The sequence below is a fragment of the Pongo pygmaeus genome, chromosome 21, assembly GCF_028885625.2.
Source record: "Pongo pygmaeus isolate AG05252 chromosome 21, NHGRI_mPonPyg2-v2.0_pri, whole genome shotgun sequence".
NCBI classification, from domain to species: domain Eukaryota; kingdom Metazoa; phylum Chordata; class Mammalia; order Primates; family Hominidae; genus Pongo; species Pongo pygmaeus.
The window spans coordinates 35994923-36010995 of NC_072394.2; the positions used below are offsets into that span (position 1 = coordinate 35994923).

The 16073-nt window shown below is 40.1% G+C and overlaps 1 protein-coding gene across 10 annotated transcripts in view; it reads left to right on the forward strand.

Moving 5' to 3' along the window:
* The window catches only part of CBFA2T2 (CBFA2/RUNX1 partner transcriptional co-repressor 2), a 158141-nt gene that overhangs the window by 66471 nt on the left and 75597 nt on the right, over positions 1-16073 (forward strand). The window contains exon 1 of one of the 10 annotated variants that reach the window (XM_054467478.2): positions 4086-4403. The exons of 6 other annotated variants lie outside the window; for them this stretch is intronic. Coding sequence is in view for 2 of the 4 variants with exons in the window: in XM_054467479.2 (XP_054323454.1) it covers positions 15927-15987 (61 nt within the window). In the remaining 2 variants the exon portion in view is untranslated. Of the gene's footprint in view, positions 1-4085; positions 4404-13432; positions 13452-15699; positions 15988-16073 lie in introns of those variants that run through there. 3 more of the 10 variants (XM_063659138.1, XM_054467479.2, XM_063659135.1) reach the window with 3 other exon arrangements.

The following is a 16073-nucleotide window of genomic DNA, read 5'->3' on the forward strand; positions in this document are numbered from 1 at the left end:
AGTGCAGTGGTGCGATCATGGCTCACTGCAACCTCTGCCTCCCAAATTCAAGCGATTCTCCTGCCTTAGCCACCAGAGTAGCTGGGATTACAGGAGTGCGCCATCTTGCCCAGCTAATTTTTGTGGTTTTAGTAGAGATGAGGTTTCACCATGTTGGCCAGGCTGGTCTCAAAACTCCTGGCCTGAAGTGAGACATCCTCCTCAATCTCCCAAGGCGCTGGGACTATAGGGTTGAGCTGCCGCGCTAGGCCCTTATTTCTCTTTTTTCTGCTCCTAACTCCCTCCATCTCCCTTTTTTTTCCTAAGAATCTGGATTGCTTGGACTATAAAGTTTTCCACATTCTAGACTTTGCTAATTACATCATCATCTTGCCATTAACATGTTCCTGTGTCCCCTCAATGTTTTATAAATTTGCTCAATCATATTGTTTTACTTTTTTTTTTGGTAAAGCATGATTCATTAGGAGGCATATTAATTTCCAGGTGTCTCTCGTTTTATAGTAGTAGCAATTGATGATCATTAGATTGATTTTTTCATTAGGGATTTGCAAAATGATGATATTCCAGGTATATTATTTCGTCATTTATTAGTTGGATTATTTCAATAGAGATCAATTTTTTGCCAACTATTTTGGGGGGGCGCGGTTCTTGAATCTTTTATTTTAGATTCGGGTACATGTGCAGCTTTGTTACATGGATGTATTGCATAGTAGTGAGGTTTGTGCTCCTAGTTAGCCTATCATCGAAATAGTGAACATTGAACCCAACACTTTTCTCCAACTATTTGTTTAACTAGATATACAGTTCATATAGGAAAGACAGATGAAATGCTTGATTGACCAGATTTTAGAATGAGTTTGGTTCTCTAATATTCTCTGAAAGGTAAGTAATCAATTAGTTTTTTTAATAGGTATTATTATGAACTCATGATTTAAACATTTTGTTGTGTTTCAATCAATTGCAGCTTCTTTTTTTCCTTTCTTTCTTTTTTTTTTTTTTGAGATGGAGTGTCACTCTGTCACCCAGGCTGGAGTACAATGGTGCAATCTTGGCTCCAACCTCTGCCTCCTTGGTTCAAGCTATTCTCCTGCCTCAGACTCCTGAGTAGCTGAAACTACAGGCGTGTGCCAGCACGCCTGGCTAATTTTTGTATTTTTAGTAGAGAGAGAGTTTCATTATGTTGGCCAGGCTGGTCTGAAACTCCTGACCTGAGGCGATCTGCCCACTTCGGCCTCCCAAGGTGCTGGGATTACAGGTGTGATCCACCGCTCCTGGCCCAATTGTGGTTTTGTTTTTTTGTTTTTTTTGAGACAGGGTCTTCCTCTGTCACCAGCCTGGAGTGCAGTGGCACGATCTTGGCTCACTGTAACCTCCGCCTCCTGGGTTCAAGCCATTCTCCTGGCTCAGCCTCCCGAGTAGCTTGGATTACAGGCGCCCACCACCATACCCAGCTAATTTTTGTATTTTTTAGTAGAGACGGGGTTTCAGCATGTTGGCCAGGATGGTCTCAATCTCCTGACCTTGTGATCTGCCCACCTCGGCCTCCCAAAGTGCTGGGATTACAGGCGTGAGCCACTGCGCCCGGCCAATTTTGGTCATTTTTTATTGCTCCTCAAATTACCCCATCTTTGTTAGTGGGAGCCTCTTCACATTCTCTAAGTCCTTGGGACATAACTCCAGAAGTGATTGATAGCGTGATTGCTTTCTGTTATGACAAGTTTTGTACATTTTCTGCCCTATACCTGGAGTTGACTATTTTCCTGAAGAGCTCTGCTTCCTTTTATTGGAAAATGCTATTTAGGATGCATAATCTGGGTGCTAGAAGTGAAAGATCCACCTTGTTTTCCTTTTTAAATAACAGTATTTATCATCTCACATGGTTTGTATGGGTCATAATTCTGAGGTGCCTTAGTTCGATGGTAGTGGCTTGGTGTCTGCTGTCAAGATGGCTTACTTACATTGTGGGCAATTTGATACCAGCTATTGTCAAGATATCTCAGTCTCTCCCCATGTGGAAGGCTCTTAGGACTGCTTGAGTGTCTTCACAACATGGTAGCTGGCTTCCTTGAGAACAAGTGATCCAAGACAGCCAGCAGCATCTTTGGATTCATTTTCTTGTCAACAGTGGGGTGTAGTGCTCTAGCTGTGAATTCAGACAACCTGATGCTGACACTAGCTATGTGGCATTAACTTGTTTGAACATTACTTTCCTTAGCTATAACTCTGAGACAATAATACCTACCTTATAGGCCCTTTAATATAGGACCTTTGTAGCAATGCAGGGAATTAGAATAGTCTCTGACACTTAGTGAGTACATATGACAAACACTGAACCTGCTGCTGTTACTCTTATTACCACCATCACTGGTATGAAATGAAGCCCTAAAACCTAGTAATTAAGTTGCCCTTGACAGAAATAGCCTTCCTTCCTATTTGTCAAAAATTGCCATGACAGAAATATTGTTTACAGATTGCAGATATATCCCAAGTATGATAGAAGGTTAAGGGTTAGAGAATTATAACCACACCTGTTTGACTATATATATATGCAGGGGATCTTTCATGCCAAATCTGTATTCATGTAGATTTTAGTATAGGATATGTGTCATGTAACGTGACCCAGGAAGAAGCCAAGACCCCCGCCTTCCCCCAGCCATCTTTTTTTGCTTTTGCTTTTTATTTTTTTGAGACAGAGTCTTGCTCTGTCACCAGGCTGGAGCGCAGTGGCGTGATCTAAGCTCACTGCAACCTCCGCCTCCCGGGTTCAAGCGATTCTCCTGCCTCAGCCTCCCGAGTAGCTGGGATTACAGGTGTGTACCAACACACCCAGCTAATTTTTGTATTTTTAGTAGAGACGGGGTTTCACCATGTTGGCCAGGATGGTCTTGATCTCTTGAGCTTGTGATCTGCCTGCCTTGGCCTCCAAAAGTGCTGGGATTACTGGTGTGAGCCACAGTGCCTGGCCTTTCTTTTTCTTTTATTTTTTAAAGATGGGGTCTCACTGTGTTGCCCAGGCTGATCTCAAACGCCTGAGCTCAAGCGACCTGACCGCCTTGGCCTCCCAAAGTGTTGGGATTACAGATGTGAGCCACTGCACCCAGCTACCACCACCCACAGTCTTTTAACTTTTTATTTTAAAACGTAGATTCACAGGAAGTTATAATGAAAAATGTACAGGGAGGTCCGTTGGACCCTTCACTCAATTTGCCCCAGTGGTACCATTTTGTGTAACTATAGTATGGTATCAGTTGTCAACCTTCGATTTCTATTTAGCAGAAATTGACTGAGCAGCTATTATATGCTAGCTCTTTGAGGTATAAAGGATTAAACTCTGACCTTATGGGTTTCTGTCATCTCTCTGGATTTTCATTGTTATTATTCTTAAAATATTTTTTATTTTGGCTACTCATTGTTGACACTTATATTAGCAGTTATTTTAATGTTAAATATTATGTTATTTCTGACATTTATATTTGCTCTGTTTTAAAACAATTTTGCTTTGTGTCCCCATCTTCCATTTATAATCTTTACAGCATCAGAACCATGTTGCCTGCATTGTCTTATTTTAATCACGTGCCAGTTTTGCAGTGCTACCAAGTCTGGATCTGAGAGGCAGCTTGTATGAATCATTTACATACATTTCTGTTTATATTCCCCAAATTAATTTGCAACTTTATATTTTTCATCCAATTACGTGTTCAAAACAGATTTTTAATAATTGATTTTAAAAAGGAATTTGTTATATTAGGATTTAAAAACTGGCTCAAAAAACAGAAGCTATTAAACAATAGCAGAAACCAGACAGTATATAGGACTTTAAATGGTAATTGCTAAACATTTGAATGTTCCCAAAAATGTGAGTCTGTGTGTCTGTGTGTGTCTCTACATGTTATTCCACTAGGGATTTGCACAGATAGGTTTTGCACAATATCTTTGCTGTTATTGTCAGCCATAAACAAATTACACGTATTTAACAAGTTAATGTCAGATTGGCCAGGAGCCACTGGGAGGTGTGTACTTAGTGACATCAGCTGGCAAAGAGCCCCGGTAACAGGGAGGGTTGGAAGGGTAGTGGAGAGAGAGGAAGCAGGAGGGAGGGAGAAAAAGAGAGAGACTGACTGTATCTGGGGATTCTGGCAAGGTGAAGAGCTGGTCTGTTTGGCAGGTCCTTCCCATCTGGGATCCATCTGTGTTTCCCTGGAATGGGACAGGCAGCTCTAGTCAGTGAGAAATCGCAGATGTGAGAGAGCTGACACATGTCCAGCTAATGAAAGGAGGAGGAAGGCTGGTCTCCGATTAAGCTTTGAAGATTAGGAGGAGAAAAAGAGGAGCTTTGGAATATCTATTTCAAATAAATTTGGTGTATTTAAGAATCTGGATTGTTTATAATCTGGGCATTTGGGGTAAGTACATTTTAATATAGTTTTGGGGGTTAAAGTGTACAATTCTCTGCCTTTCAAAGCTTTTTACTTCTTTCAAATTACGACGATATGAATGTTTCTTGATATTTGATACAAGAGTTCAGCCTTTCTACTCAGTTTTGTTTTAATGCTTCATTTTGTTTATGTTTCTATTTTTCTGTTGCCAACTTTATATTTGAATGTCATGCTTTTTTGAATGCAAGGTTTACTTAATAATTAGATGTAATATATGAATTCTACAGCTAGAAAAGTAGTCCCACAAATATATCTGTAAGGTTTTCCACGTTGGATTGTTCTGTGATATTTAGAGGGATTTTTTTCCCCTTTAGTATGCATAATACAAATGGGCCATATTAAAAAGATGGCTCATAAAACACTCTTTTCTATTGTCAGATTTTATTTCGGTATATGCAGGCAAATTACAACTAAAAGAGATTGAAGCAAAACTAACAGCATCTCTTCATTTTAGATATATCTAACAGTTTTTCATTTACATTTTGCTCCTATGCTGTTTTCTTCTGTTTTCTTGCTACATATAAAATAAATAACATCAATGAATCTGACTTGAATTGTGAGTTTGGGGTAGTTTTGCGATGCAGTAAATTCATGTGCATATAACTACATACTGTGTTCTGTAGTCCTTGTTAGTTTGTGATGCCTATTTTAGATTTTTGCTATTTCTTATATATAAGAAATAGAGATGGGTCTTACTGTGTTGCCCAGACTAGTCTCTTAAACTTCTAGGCTCAAGTGATCCTTCTGCCTCAGCTTCCCAAAGTGTTGGGATTGCAGGCATGAGCCACTGTACCTGGCCACTTTTTACTGTTTCCATACATTGTATTCATGTTTTTGAGGCCTTCGAATCTAGGCTTCCTTTCCATGTTCTATGGAAAGAACATGAGTTTGGGACTTACACAAACTGTGTAGCCATTATTTACTAGTTCTGTAATCTCAAGCAAGCCACTATTCTCTTTGAATCTCTATTTTGTGTAATTCCTGACTGATGTTGTTATTGGGGAAATTTGTCTGGCACATAGAAAGCATACAAGTTAGTTTCAAGAGTTCTAGACGTTCACTTTTTTTGCTGCGATAGGTTCCTAAACCCCTTGCATTTTTAACTTCAGCTCCTGGGCAAGAATGAGTCTGGCCTGTAGTTCTAGTTTTCAGGGCGCCCTTCCTCTTGCTGTACTCGTCTCTCAGATTGTCTGCATCTATTCTAAATGTTCTATGCTATGTTTGCCAAACTATACCAGAACAGAAGAACTTTGAAAAAGTCAACAAGCAGGAGTGAGGTACTGAATTGTACTGCTTTGTGACGACACTGTTGAAATTGTTCCCCCCGCTCCGCGACCTCCCGCTGGAAAATTGTTTTTCCCCCGTGTATTACAAGTCATGCAAAAATTGTACCATTTCTCAAATAGAAACTTTAAAAACTATTTTTGTTCCTTAAAGTTCTTCAGCTTTTATTTATATTAATTGGGTAATTAAGTGGACAGTATAGTACTCTTCAATTTCTTCCTTCAATTTTATAGTCAGATTTCTTGAGGTGGAGGGGACTTTTTTCTTTTTCTTTCTTTTTTTTTTTTTCCGAGATGGAGTCTCACTCTTTCGCGCAGGTGGAGTGCAGTGGCATGGTCTCGGCTCTCTGCATCCTCCACCTCCCGGGTTCAAGCTATTCTGCGTCAGCCTCCTGAGTAGCTGGGAGTACAGGCGTGCCACCATGCCCGGCTAATTTTTGTATTTTTAGTAGAGATGGGTTTCACCATGTTGGTCAGGCTGGTCTTGAACTCCTGAACTTGTGATCTGCCTGCCTCAGCCTCCCAAAGTGCTGGGATTAAAGGAGTGAGCCACCGCGCCTGGCCCTCTTTTTTTCTTTTCTTTTCTCTCTTTTTTTTGGGACAGGGTCTCAAACTGTGTTGATCAGGCTGGCATGCAGAAGCATGATCATGGCTCACTGCAGCCTTCACTCTTCCGGACTTCAGTGATCCTCCCACCCCGGCCTCCTGAGTAGCTGGGACCACAGGCATGCACCACCACGCCCAGCTAATTTTGGTATTTTTTATACAGGTGGGGTTTTGCCATGTTGCCCAGGCTTATCTCAAACTCCTGGCCTCAAGCAATAGGGCCACCTCGACCTCCCAAAGTGGTGGAATTACAGGCGTGAGCCACCACACTGACTTGAAGGAGACTTTTAAAATGGAACTTTTCCCAAGTTTTTTTTTTTGAGACGGAGTCTCGCTCTGTTACCCAGGCTAGAGTGCAGCGGTGCGATCTCGACTCACTGCAAGCTCCACCTCCCGGGTTCATGCTATTCTCCTGCCTCAGCCTCCCGAGTAGCTGGGACTACAGGCACCCGCCACCACACCCGGCTAATTTTTTGTATTTTTATTAGAGACGGGGTTTCATCATGTTAGCCAGGATGGTCTCGATCTCCTGACCTCGTGATCTGCCCGCCTTGGCCTCCCAAAGTGCTGGGATTATAGGTGTGAGCCACTGCACCTGGCTCCACGTTTTCTTTTATACCAAATTGACTAAAATGATTTTGTAAAAATTTGGGGACATCTCTTTTTGATAGGTGCATTGTTCAGCAAGCATCTTTGGGACTTTTCTGAATACTTGAGAGGATATAGTGTTTATACTGAATTCACATGGTATTCCTTCAGTGAGAAAACACTTTCCATTGTAGCCTAGGAGACATGAGTGGGGAGAAAAGGACTTAATGCTTTTCTGCAGGATAATGCTTTTCTGTAGGATAGGGCCTACTATAGAGGGCCTGAAAAGGGGATTTCATATGACTATGTCCATGCTAGGAATACTTTGGATGCTAGAGTTTCAAGAAACATAATAAATAAGAAAAAATATGCATTTTAGGATGTGAAGATTCACTCACTGTAAATAAAGTTGGGTGATTAAAAGTCTTGCTAGGACCAGACAGTTCAGGAGAGTATTGCTTGCTACTGAGGTTATAACCAAGATACATTTGAGTTGAATACTGGAGAAAATCATGGTTCTTTCTGAAGATTATGAAAGCATCATGAGAATCTTACTACTATGAGGAAATTCTCCTAAATTGGCTTCCAGTAATGTCCCAAGCATATTTTCATAGCAAGGGTCCTTGTTGGACTGGAGGCACATAATGCAATAATGTCAATAAATTGGAGATGAGGATAATGACATTTAAGTGGCTTTGTGGGAACATCAAAAAATACATTTGAGTGAACGAATGTATTTAATACACAACTGGAAAAATTCAGTTGGATCTGAAAGATTGGTTGGGTCAGTTCATTGATAGTTATTCTAAGGCTACTCAGTGCTCATAAGTCCCCAGAGATGACCTATGGACAATATTAGGATTGGAAAGGATCCTTAGGATAATCTAGTCAAACACATTATTTTATAGATAAAATAGGAAAGTTGAGGGATGGCAAATAGTCTCCCCAGCCCAGAGTTCAATATCCTCCTGGTTGCTGGCTGAGCTTAGACTAGAATTATGTTGAGTTTCCAGGACACCCATTTTACGAATGTTATTTTGAATTGCCTGTTGTATGTGATAATATGGTAAGGGATTTTTTTTAAAAGGTGAAATCTCATAGAGGAGATAAAATATACAAAAAGTGGCTGGGCACCAGTAGGTCACACCTGCAATCCCAGCACTTTGGGAGACCGAAGTGAGTGGATTACTTGAAGTCAGGAGTTCGAGACCAGCCTGGCCAACGTGGCGAAACCCCATCTCTACTAAAAATACAAAAATTAGCCGGGCGTGGTGACATGTGCCTGTAATCCCAGCTACTCGGGAGGCTGAGGCAGGAGAATCAATTGAACCTGGGAGGCGGAAGTTGCAGTGAGCCGAGATCATGCCACTGTACTCCAGCTTGGGCGACAGAGCAAGACTCAGTCTCAAAAAAAAAAAAAAGTACAAAAGTTGTAAGTCCTGAAAATTAGCACCAACTGTGGGAATCAGAGAACCTTCCTAAAGGAGGTAGCATTTGATCAGAATTTAGAAGGACAGGAAGGATTTGGACTTCTCATGTTTAGAAGGAGCATAGTGGCAGGATGGAAAGGTTCACTTTCTTCTAGAGCCTTAAATTAAAGTTTATTAAATGCATAATTACATAGTATTCATTTCTACCATGTTTTGAAGTATGTCTAGCTGTTGCTGTCTTTCCAAATCCAAGATCAGTTGTTTACTTCTGAGATACTTACCTTTATGCATGCGTAGCCATCTTTTATATGTGTGATTTATATACCAGGAAGCTGTGATTTAAAAGGTTTCTACCATGATGGGCTCTGTGGATTGTTTAATTTTCCCTCCAAGTTCAAGTCAGTAAATAAAGGAATTAGTGGTGGTTTTATCTTGCAGAAAAACAATGTATTATAACTGGTGGTTGTATTTTCACTGGCTGATGGGCTTTCCAAACAGCATTTGACTTTTGAGAACTATATGATGACACAGATTGATACTGGGAAATGTAAAATGCATATGGATTTAATTTTCCTAAAGCATGCCAAAACCTGAAAAAGCAACTCTTTGTGTTTTGTTTAAAGCAACAGCTCGTGGAAATCCTGTTATCGTTCAATCCTCGGCAGTTTGTTAGAGATGCCTGGCAAGGTGGGATGCAGTTCTGTATATGTATACATATTATCTGCAGTTGTCTGTCATAGCTGGAGCTCTGCAGTAAATGGAGTATGTACAGTAGTCTCCCCTTAGTCGAAGTTTTGCTTTCCAGGGTTTCAGTTACCTGTGGTACAGTACGCTAAGACATTCTGAGAGAGAGACCACATTCACATAACTTTTATTACAGTATATTGTTATAATTGTTATAATGTTTTATTCTTGTTAATCTCTTACTGTGCCTACTTTGTAAATTAAACTTTTTTTTTTTTTTTTTTTTTAATTTGAGACGGAGTTTCACTCTTGTTGCCCAGGCTGGAGTGCAGTGGCATGATCTCAGCTCACTGCAACCTCTGCCACTCAGGTTCAAGCAATTCTCCTGTCTCAGCCTCCCAAGTAGCTGGGATTATAGGCATGTGCCACCACACTCAGCTAATTTTTTGTGTTTTTAGTAGAGATGGGGTTTCACCATGTTGGCCAGGCTGGTTTCGAACGCCTGACCTCAGGTGATCTACCCACTTCGGCCTCCCAAAGTGCTGGGATTACAGGCGTGAGTCACCACGCCCAGCCTGTAAATTAAACTTTATCACAGGTATGTATGTATAGGAGAAAACATAGTATATATAGGGTTTGGTACTGTCTGGGGTTTCAGGCATCCACTGGGGGTCTTGGAACGCATCTCCTGCAGACAAGGTGGGGACTATTGTATTTTCATTTGATTGTGGTAGTTTGGACAGATGGAGAGAAGATGGTGAAAGATTGTGTGTGGGTTTTGACATTAGGCTGTGTAACCATAAGCTGATTTAACCTTCACCTCTAAGCCTCAGTTTTCTCAACTGTAAAATGGGAATAAAAATTAGTTCTAAGGATTTAATTAGAAAGAAATTAGCATGATACTTCCTGCATCAGCACTCAATAAGATTTCTCTTTCCATGTGATTTTTCCCAGTCCCCCAAAAACACTGAAGTCACAATAACTAAAAGATTTACTTAAAATGGGTGTCTTGGATATTTTTACTGTCTCTCTTGAGACTGACAGGTAACCCACTTCGCTAACTAATTCTTAGTCATGGGAGAAGGGTGCATGTAGAGAATGTGGCAGTCTTTAAAAACTCAAACCTGTTGCTGTGTGGCAAGCTGTTAACGTTTAGGGACCTTGCACCACTTACCCTGCTGGAAGAGCTGGGGGATGGGCTGCTTTGAGGGTGACAGATGTGTCCTCTGCTGCCGGCGGGCGCGTGCCGTCTCTGTCCCTCTGCTCCCAGCACCAGGTGCAGCCATTGTTCTGGCTGGTCTCTCTTCATCCGGCCTCGTCTGTTACTCTGCTCTTTCTAGCTCATTGTTTCTGTAGGAAATTAGCATTAAAAACCCATCTGAAACCCCCATGTCCCTCAACTGCAGGTGACTGTTATTGGCCCCAGCTGCCACCCTTGCGCTTGATTACTTCCATATGGGTCTATGCAAAGAAGTAGTAGCCATTTATTGATTTCCACCACAACCCCAACCTCTATTACTCAAACTATAATACCCTGAAATCTATTAGACCCCCAGTAGGCTGTATAGCTCAGTTGGCGCTACAACTGTGATGAACGTTTTACAAGCAAAACTAATTACACCCTTTTCCCCACCCCCATCACCTCCTCCCTAAATATTAAATGTAGAAACACCAGAGTGTCATAAGTGGAATAGTAAATCTTTTAAATGTCTGGAAATGAATCTGTTTCTGAGTAGTAAAGCTTTTAGACTTTGGATGGGATTTTATGGAAAATTTTAGTCACTGCTTTAATATTTCATGCCACACCCATAATATTCAAGCAAATCGTGGCCCAGTAGGCCCCTAGGGTGGGGGTAGGGCACACAAAAATTTTCATCACTTGCTTTTTGGTTTGTTAAATTTAATCCAGTGGGCAGTATGTTAGGAAAGGGGCCTAGTTTAAAAGGATAATATGTTTTGTGGGAGAAAACAACATGCAGTCATTGTTAAATGCTTTAATTTTGCATTATTTTGTTGTTTGTTCCTGTGTTTACACAAATAATTATTCTAGTTAACTCATTAGAATAAATACCACAATGAGAAGGTCGATGTTTTAGACTTCTTTCTTCCTTCATCAGTAAATAAACTTAAGTGTTCCACTTTGGTTATTGTTCTAAATCAAGATTGTAATCTCAAACAGGTAATAAGTTCTCAGCTTCAAACTCTAGATAGAATTTCAAGGACAATCCAAAGTTGTTATTGACTCCTGATGAATTGTATTGTGACCTTGACAAAGTCACTACCCCATCAGTGAAGGGTATTCTGGTAGCCTTTACAAGTCAATAGCCCAGGAATCAAAGGGGAGGTCATTGACTTTTGCCTGTTGAGAGTTTAGCAGTGTAACCCAGTTTTAAAGTAAAATCTTGAGTTTACAGCATTTTAAATTAAATTATTTAATAATTCGGACAATTTAAAGTGATGATTTCAGTGTTTTAAACTTAGCTGCATAGAGCTTTTATCATAAGGAACATAGGGCCATTTCTGTTGGAAGAAATGTCTTTTTGGCTTTCTTTCTTTATATTCTATTTATTTTGGAGTTTAAAAAGGTACTAGAGCCAGGCCCTATGGTGTGAGTACCTCGTCTCAGGTACTCAGAAGGCTGAGGCAAGAGGATTATTTGAGCCCAGTCATTCAAGACAAGCCTGGGCGACATGGCCAGACCTGTAATCCCAGCAGTTTGGGAGGCCAAAGTGGGCGGATCACCTGAAGTCAGGAGTTGGAGACTAGCCTAGCCAAAATGGTGAAGCCCCATCTTTACTAAAAATACAAAAAAACTAGCCAGGTGTGGTGGCGCATGCCTGTAATCCCAGCTACTGGGGAGGCTGAGGCAGGAGAATCGCTTGAACCCAGGAGGCAGAGTTTGCTGGGAGCCGAGATCGTGCCACTGCACTCCAGCCTGGGTGACAAGAGTGAGACTCCATCTCAAAAACAAACAAATAAACAAAAAAAGATACTAGAATTTGAAAAGCCCCTGGTAGCCAACATTTTACCTGACAGCTCCTATGAAGGCGAGCCTCCAGGTAGAGCAATGTGATTATATTTAGAATAGGTTAGGAGTTGTAATATTTGAAGAGTTTTTTCAGAGCTTTTTAATCTGCTCCTTCGTTTTAAGCAGTGGAGAAATTGAAAGGTAGAGAACTCAGTAAAGGGGAAGAGTTGAGATTTGAAACAGAGCCTTCTCTGACTCCAAATTAAGTGTACTTTGATTTGAAGTTTGGAGCTAGTACATGTTGGGAATGTTGATCAGTATTGCTATAGATATTATTGTCTTGAGGTGTGTACATGTGCTGTTAACCCTTCTTTCTGGTACTTAGGAAGAATGGGGTTTTCCTTCTGTGGCCTTACTGATTGTTTCGTTCAGTCATTGTACATACTGAGAAACAAAGTTGAATAGTAAAAGGAGTTTGCAGTCTAATGTGAGACTCATTTTCTTTTCATCTCTTTTAATTTTATTAAGTTGTCCTCTCTCATTCCTAAGGCTAATGCCACAATGAAACTGGAAGTAAGTTTTCTTGCACCGTGAATGTGAACTGAGGTTTCCACAAGCAAACTGTGCTTCTGTCTCCCTGAGTAGAGAAGCATGGCAAATAACCACAAGTGCTTTGTCTGGGCCCCGGGCTTCTCACTTACCTTTCCCCAGTCCTGGCTCTGTTCTTCATGTCTAAAGTAGGGGAGGACAACAGACTTGGTGTGTGTGTGACTGACCTTCTACAAATGTTAATTTCCATCTTTATCTTGGAGAATGAATTAAAGTGTTTCACTGCCTTTCCATCCAAGGGAACCATCTCTAACAACAAATCTTTTAAAGTGGGTCTGGAGTAGGGACAGAGAATTGGTGATTTGTCTTGGGAATTATGTTGTTTTTTGGAGTCAGTCTCAAACACTTCAGTAAAAATGTTTAAGGCTCTTCAACCTTTTTGGTTTGTTTCATTTTAATGAACTACTTTATTCTATTTTCTCACATTTTGTACGCACAAATCAATAGATACTCTTAATTGAATAAGTGAAAATAGTGGGTGAGTTTAAAGATAGATGTTTCATTTTCCTTATTTTGATGATTACTTTTAAAATTTTAGTGTGTACTTGACATAAAATCTAAAATGTCAATTCACATATCCATTTTTTTCTTTAAGTACAGAAGTCTTAGAACACTTCAAATTGAGTAACTTTTTCAGTATATTACCACTGTCTAGGATTTTGTTTCCATTTTGTGTGTTACACTCCCAGCCAAAATAATAGTTACCATTATTTTTAAAGCTATTAATTTAGATTTATCAATATATTTATTGAATTATCTGGTCACATTGCATATTTATCACAATTTTCCTTCTAGGTTAATAATTCCTTCCTGCCAAGTGTATCTGTTAATAATTCTTGGAGAATCTGTAAGTAGTACACTCTTTTTGCTGATCTGAAGATATCTTTATTTCACCTTTACTTGAATGATAGTTAAATATGGTTAGAGTGTAAAGGTTGACCGTTATTTTCCATTAGCACTTGGGAGTGGTGATTTCTTTTCTTGTGTTTTGTTTGTTTGTTTGTTTGTTTTTTGAGATGGAGTCTCGCTCTGTTGCCCAGGCTGGAGTGCAGTGGCACGATCCCGGCTCACCATAACTTCCGCCTCCCAGGTTCAAACGATTCTGCTGCCTCAGCCTCCAGAGTTGCTGGGACTACAGGTGCCTACCACCACGGGCCTGGCTAATTTTTGCATTGTTAGTAGAGACAGGGTTTCGCCATGTTGGCCAGGCTGGTCTTGAACTCCTGACTTCAGGTGATCTGCCAACCTCGTTTATATGAGGAAATCCCTCATAAATTTTAGAATAATATCTGTAAAGATGGTGGTAGGGTATTAATGTTAATAATTTTGGTAATTATATGGTGCTTATAAGTAAACATCCGAACTCTTAGCAATTACACACTGAAATATTTAAGCATAAGGGAGTGTAATGTTTCCAGCTTGCTCTCAAGTGGTTTAGATAAAAATATAGGTAGATAGAGAAAAAGAAAGTGATTTTTATAAATGGATGAATTAATTGGTGAATTTAGCTAAATGATATTAACAGAATTATTTGAATAGTCTTGCAAGATTGAAATTATTTCAAAATAAAAAGTTTCTAAATTCAAATAAAAGAAAGTACTGAGCCCATTAACAAAAAAATATGTATATGAAATAAAGTGTTAATTTAGGACTCTCTGAAGAAGTAAATTGAGCTGTGTGCTGAATAACAATAATGAAGTAGCTCGATAGATGTCAGTGATAAGAATATTCCAGTGCAAAGGCTCAATGATGGGAATGAACTCAATATGTTCAAAGAATAGAAAAATGGCCAATGTAGATATAATGTAGTGGATGAAGAGAAGAGGGTAGCGAGACAGGAGACAGAAGTTCATGTAGAGCTTTTAAAGCCAGCATAAAGCTTTGTAATCCAATGAATTTGGATTTCATTCTGAGTGATGGGTAACCATTGAATAGTTGGGGCAGTAATGTGATCTGTTTTACATTTTATAAAGATCATTCTTCCTGTCATATGGAGAAAGAATTTTATAGGGCATGGCTGGAAGCAGCAAGACCAGAAATGAAAAATGACAAGTTTGGCCCAGCTTTATGGCAGTGAATATAGTAGAGGACAGATGATTTGGTATATTTTAGAGGAAGTTGAGTTTTCTGAACTTGTTGATAGATTGAATGTTGAGAGGGGGAGGGGTGTTTTCAAATAATTGTCAAATCTGTCTTCCTTGTTATTCATCCATTCATTTAAATATTTAGGTGCCTACTGTGTGCCAGGCATTTTTCTAGGTATTGGAGTTACATCAGTGAGTAAAGCAAAGCCCCTGCCCTCGTGGAGATTAAATTCTAGTAGAAGAGATAGGCAGTAAAGATGTAATAAGTAATATATATGTAGCCTAAAATGTATGTTTATGTATATTTAAGATGTTTTTTAATGTTACAAAAAATGAAAGCGCTAAGGAGAAAGGGAAAGGGTTTAAGGAGATCCAGGTTAGTTTGAGGAGGGTAGTCAAGGAGGGTCCTCACTGAAAGGTGATTATTTTAAGAATGCAAAGAGATGATGGATGTAAGTGTTCAGTACTGTATGTGACACATTGTTTCTCAGATTTTGAGTACTACTTCTTCTTCTTCTTTTTTTTTTTTTTTCTTTTGAGATGGAGTCTCGCTCTGTCGCCCAGGCTGAAGTGCAGTGGCATGATCTTAGCTCACTGCAACGTCTGCCTCCTGGGTTCAAGCAATTCTACTGCCTCAGTCTCCCAAGTAGCTGGGACTACAGGCGTGCACTACCATGCCTGGCTAATTTTTGTATTTTTAATAAAGACAGGGTTTTACCATATTGACCAGTCTGGCCTCGAACTCCTGACCTCGTGATCCGCCCACCTTGGCCTCCCAAAGTGCTAGGATTACAGGCTTGAGCCACCACACCCAGCCCTATTATTATTATTTTGAGACAGGGTCGTAACTCTTCACCCAGGCTGGAGTGCAGTAGTGCCATCATGGCTCACTGCAGCCTTGACTTCATGGGCTCAGGTAGTTGTCCCATCTCAGCCTTCCGAGTAGCTAGGACTAGAGACGTTTGCCACCATACCTGGCTAATTTTTCTTATTTTTTTTTTTTTTTTGTAGAGGTGGGGTTTTGCCATGTTGCCCAGGTGGGTCTCAAACTCCTGGGCTAAAGCCATCTTCCCATGTTGGCTGCCCAAAGTGCTGGGATTACAGGTAAGAGCCACCATACCAGTTCCTGTCTAGATATTATGATGAAGATTTAGGATGGTAGTTTTTGTGGAGCACAATCCTGACTGTACCTGTGATGTTGCATTCATCTTTTGGAACATAAGCAGATCACCAGGTGAATGGCTAAAGAATCTGGAATAAGCTTGAAAGAAATACAGGTCCTAGCAAGGCAATGGAAAGGTATGTGTGAAAGATTCATTTCTAATAGATGACTAATTTAATAACAGAAATATACTCTTCCCTAGAAACAATTTGCTTTAAAGGCC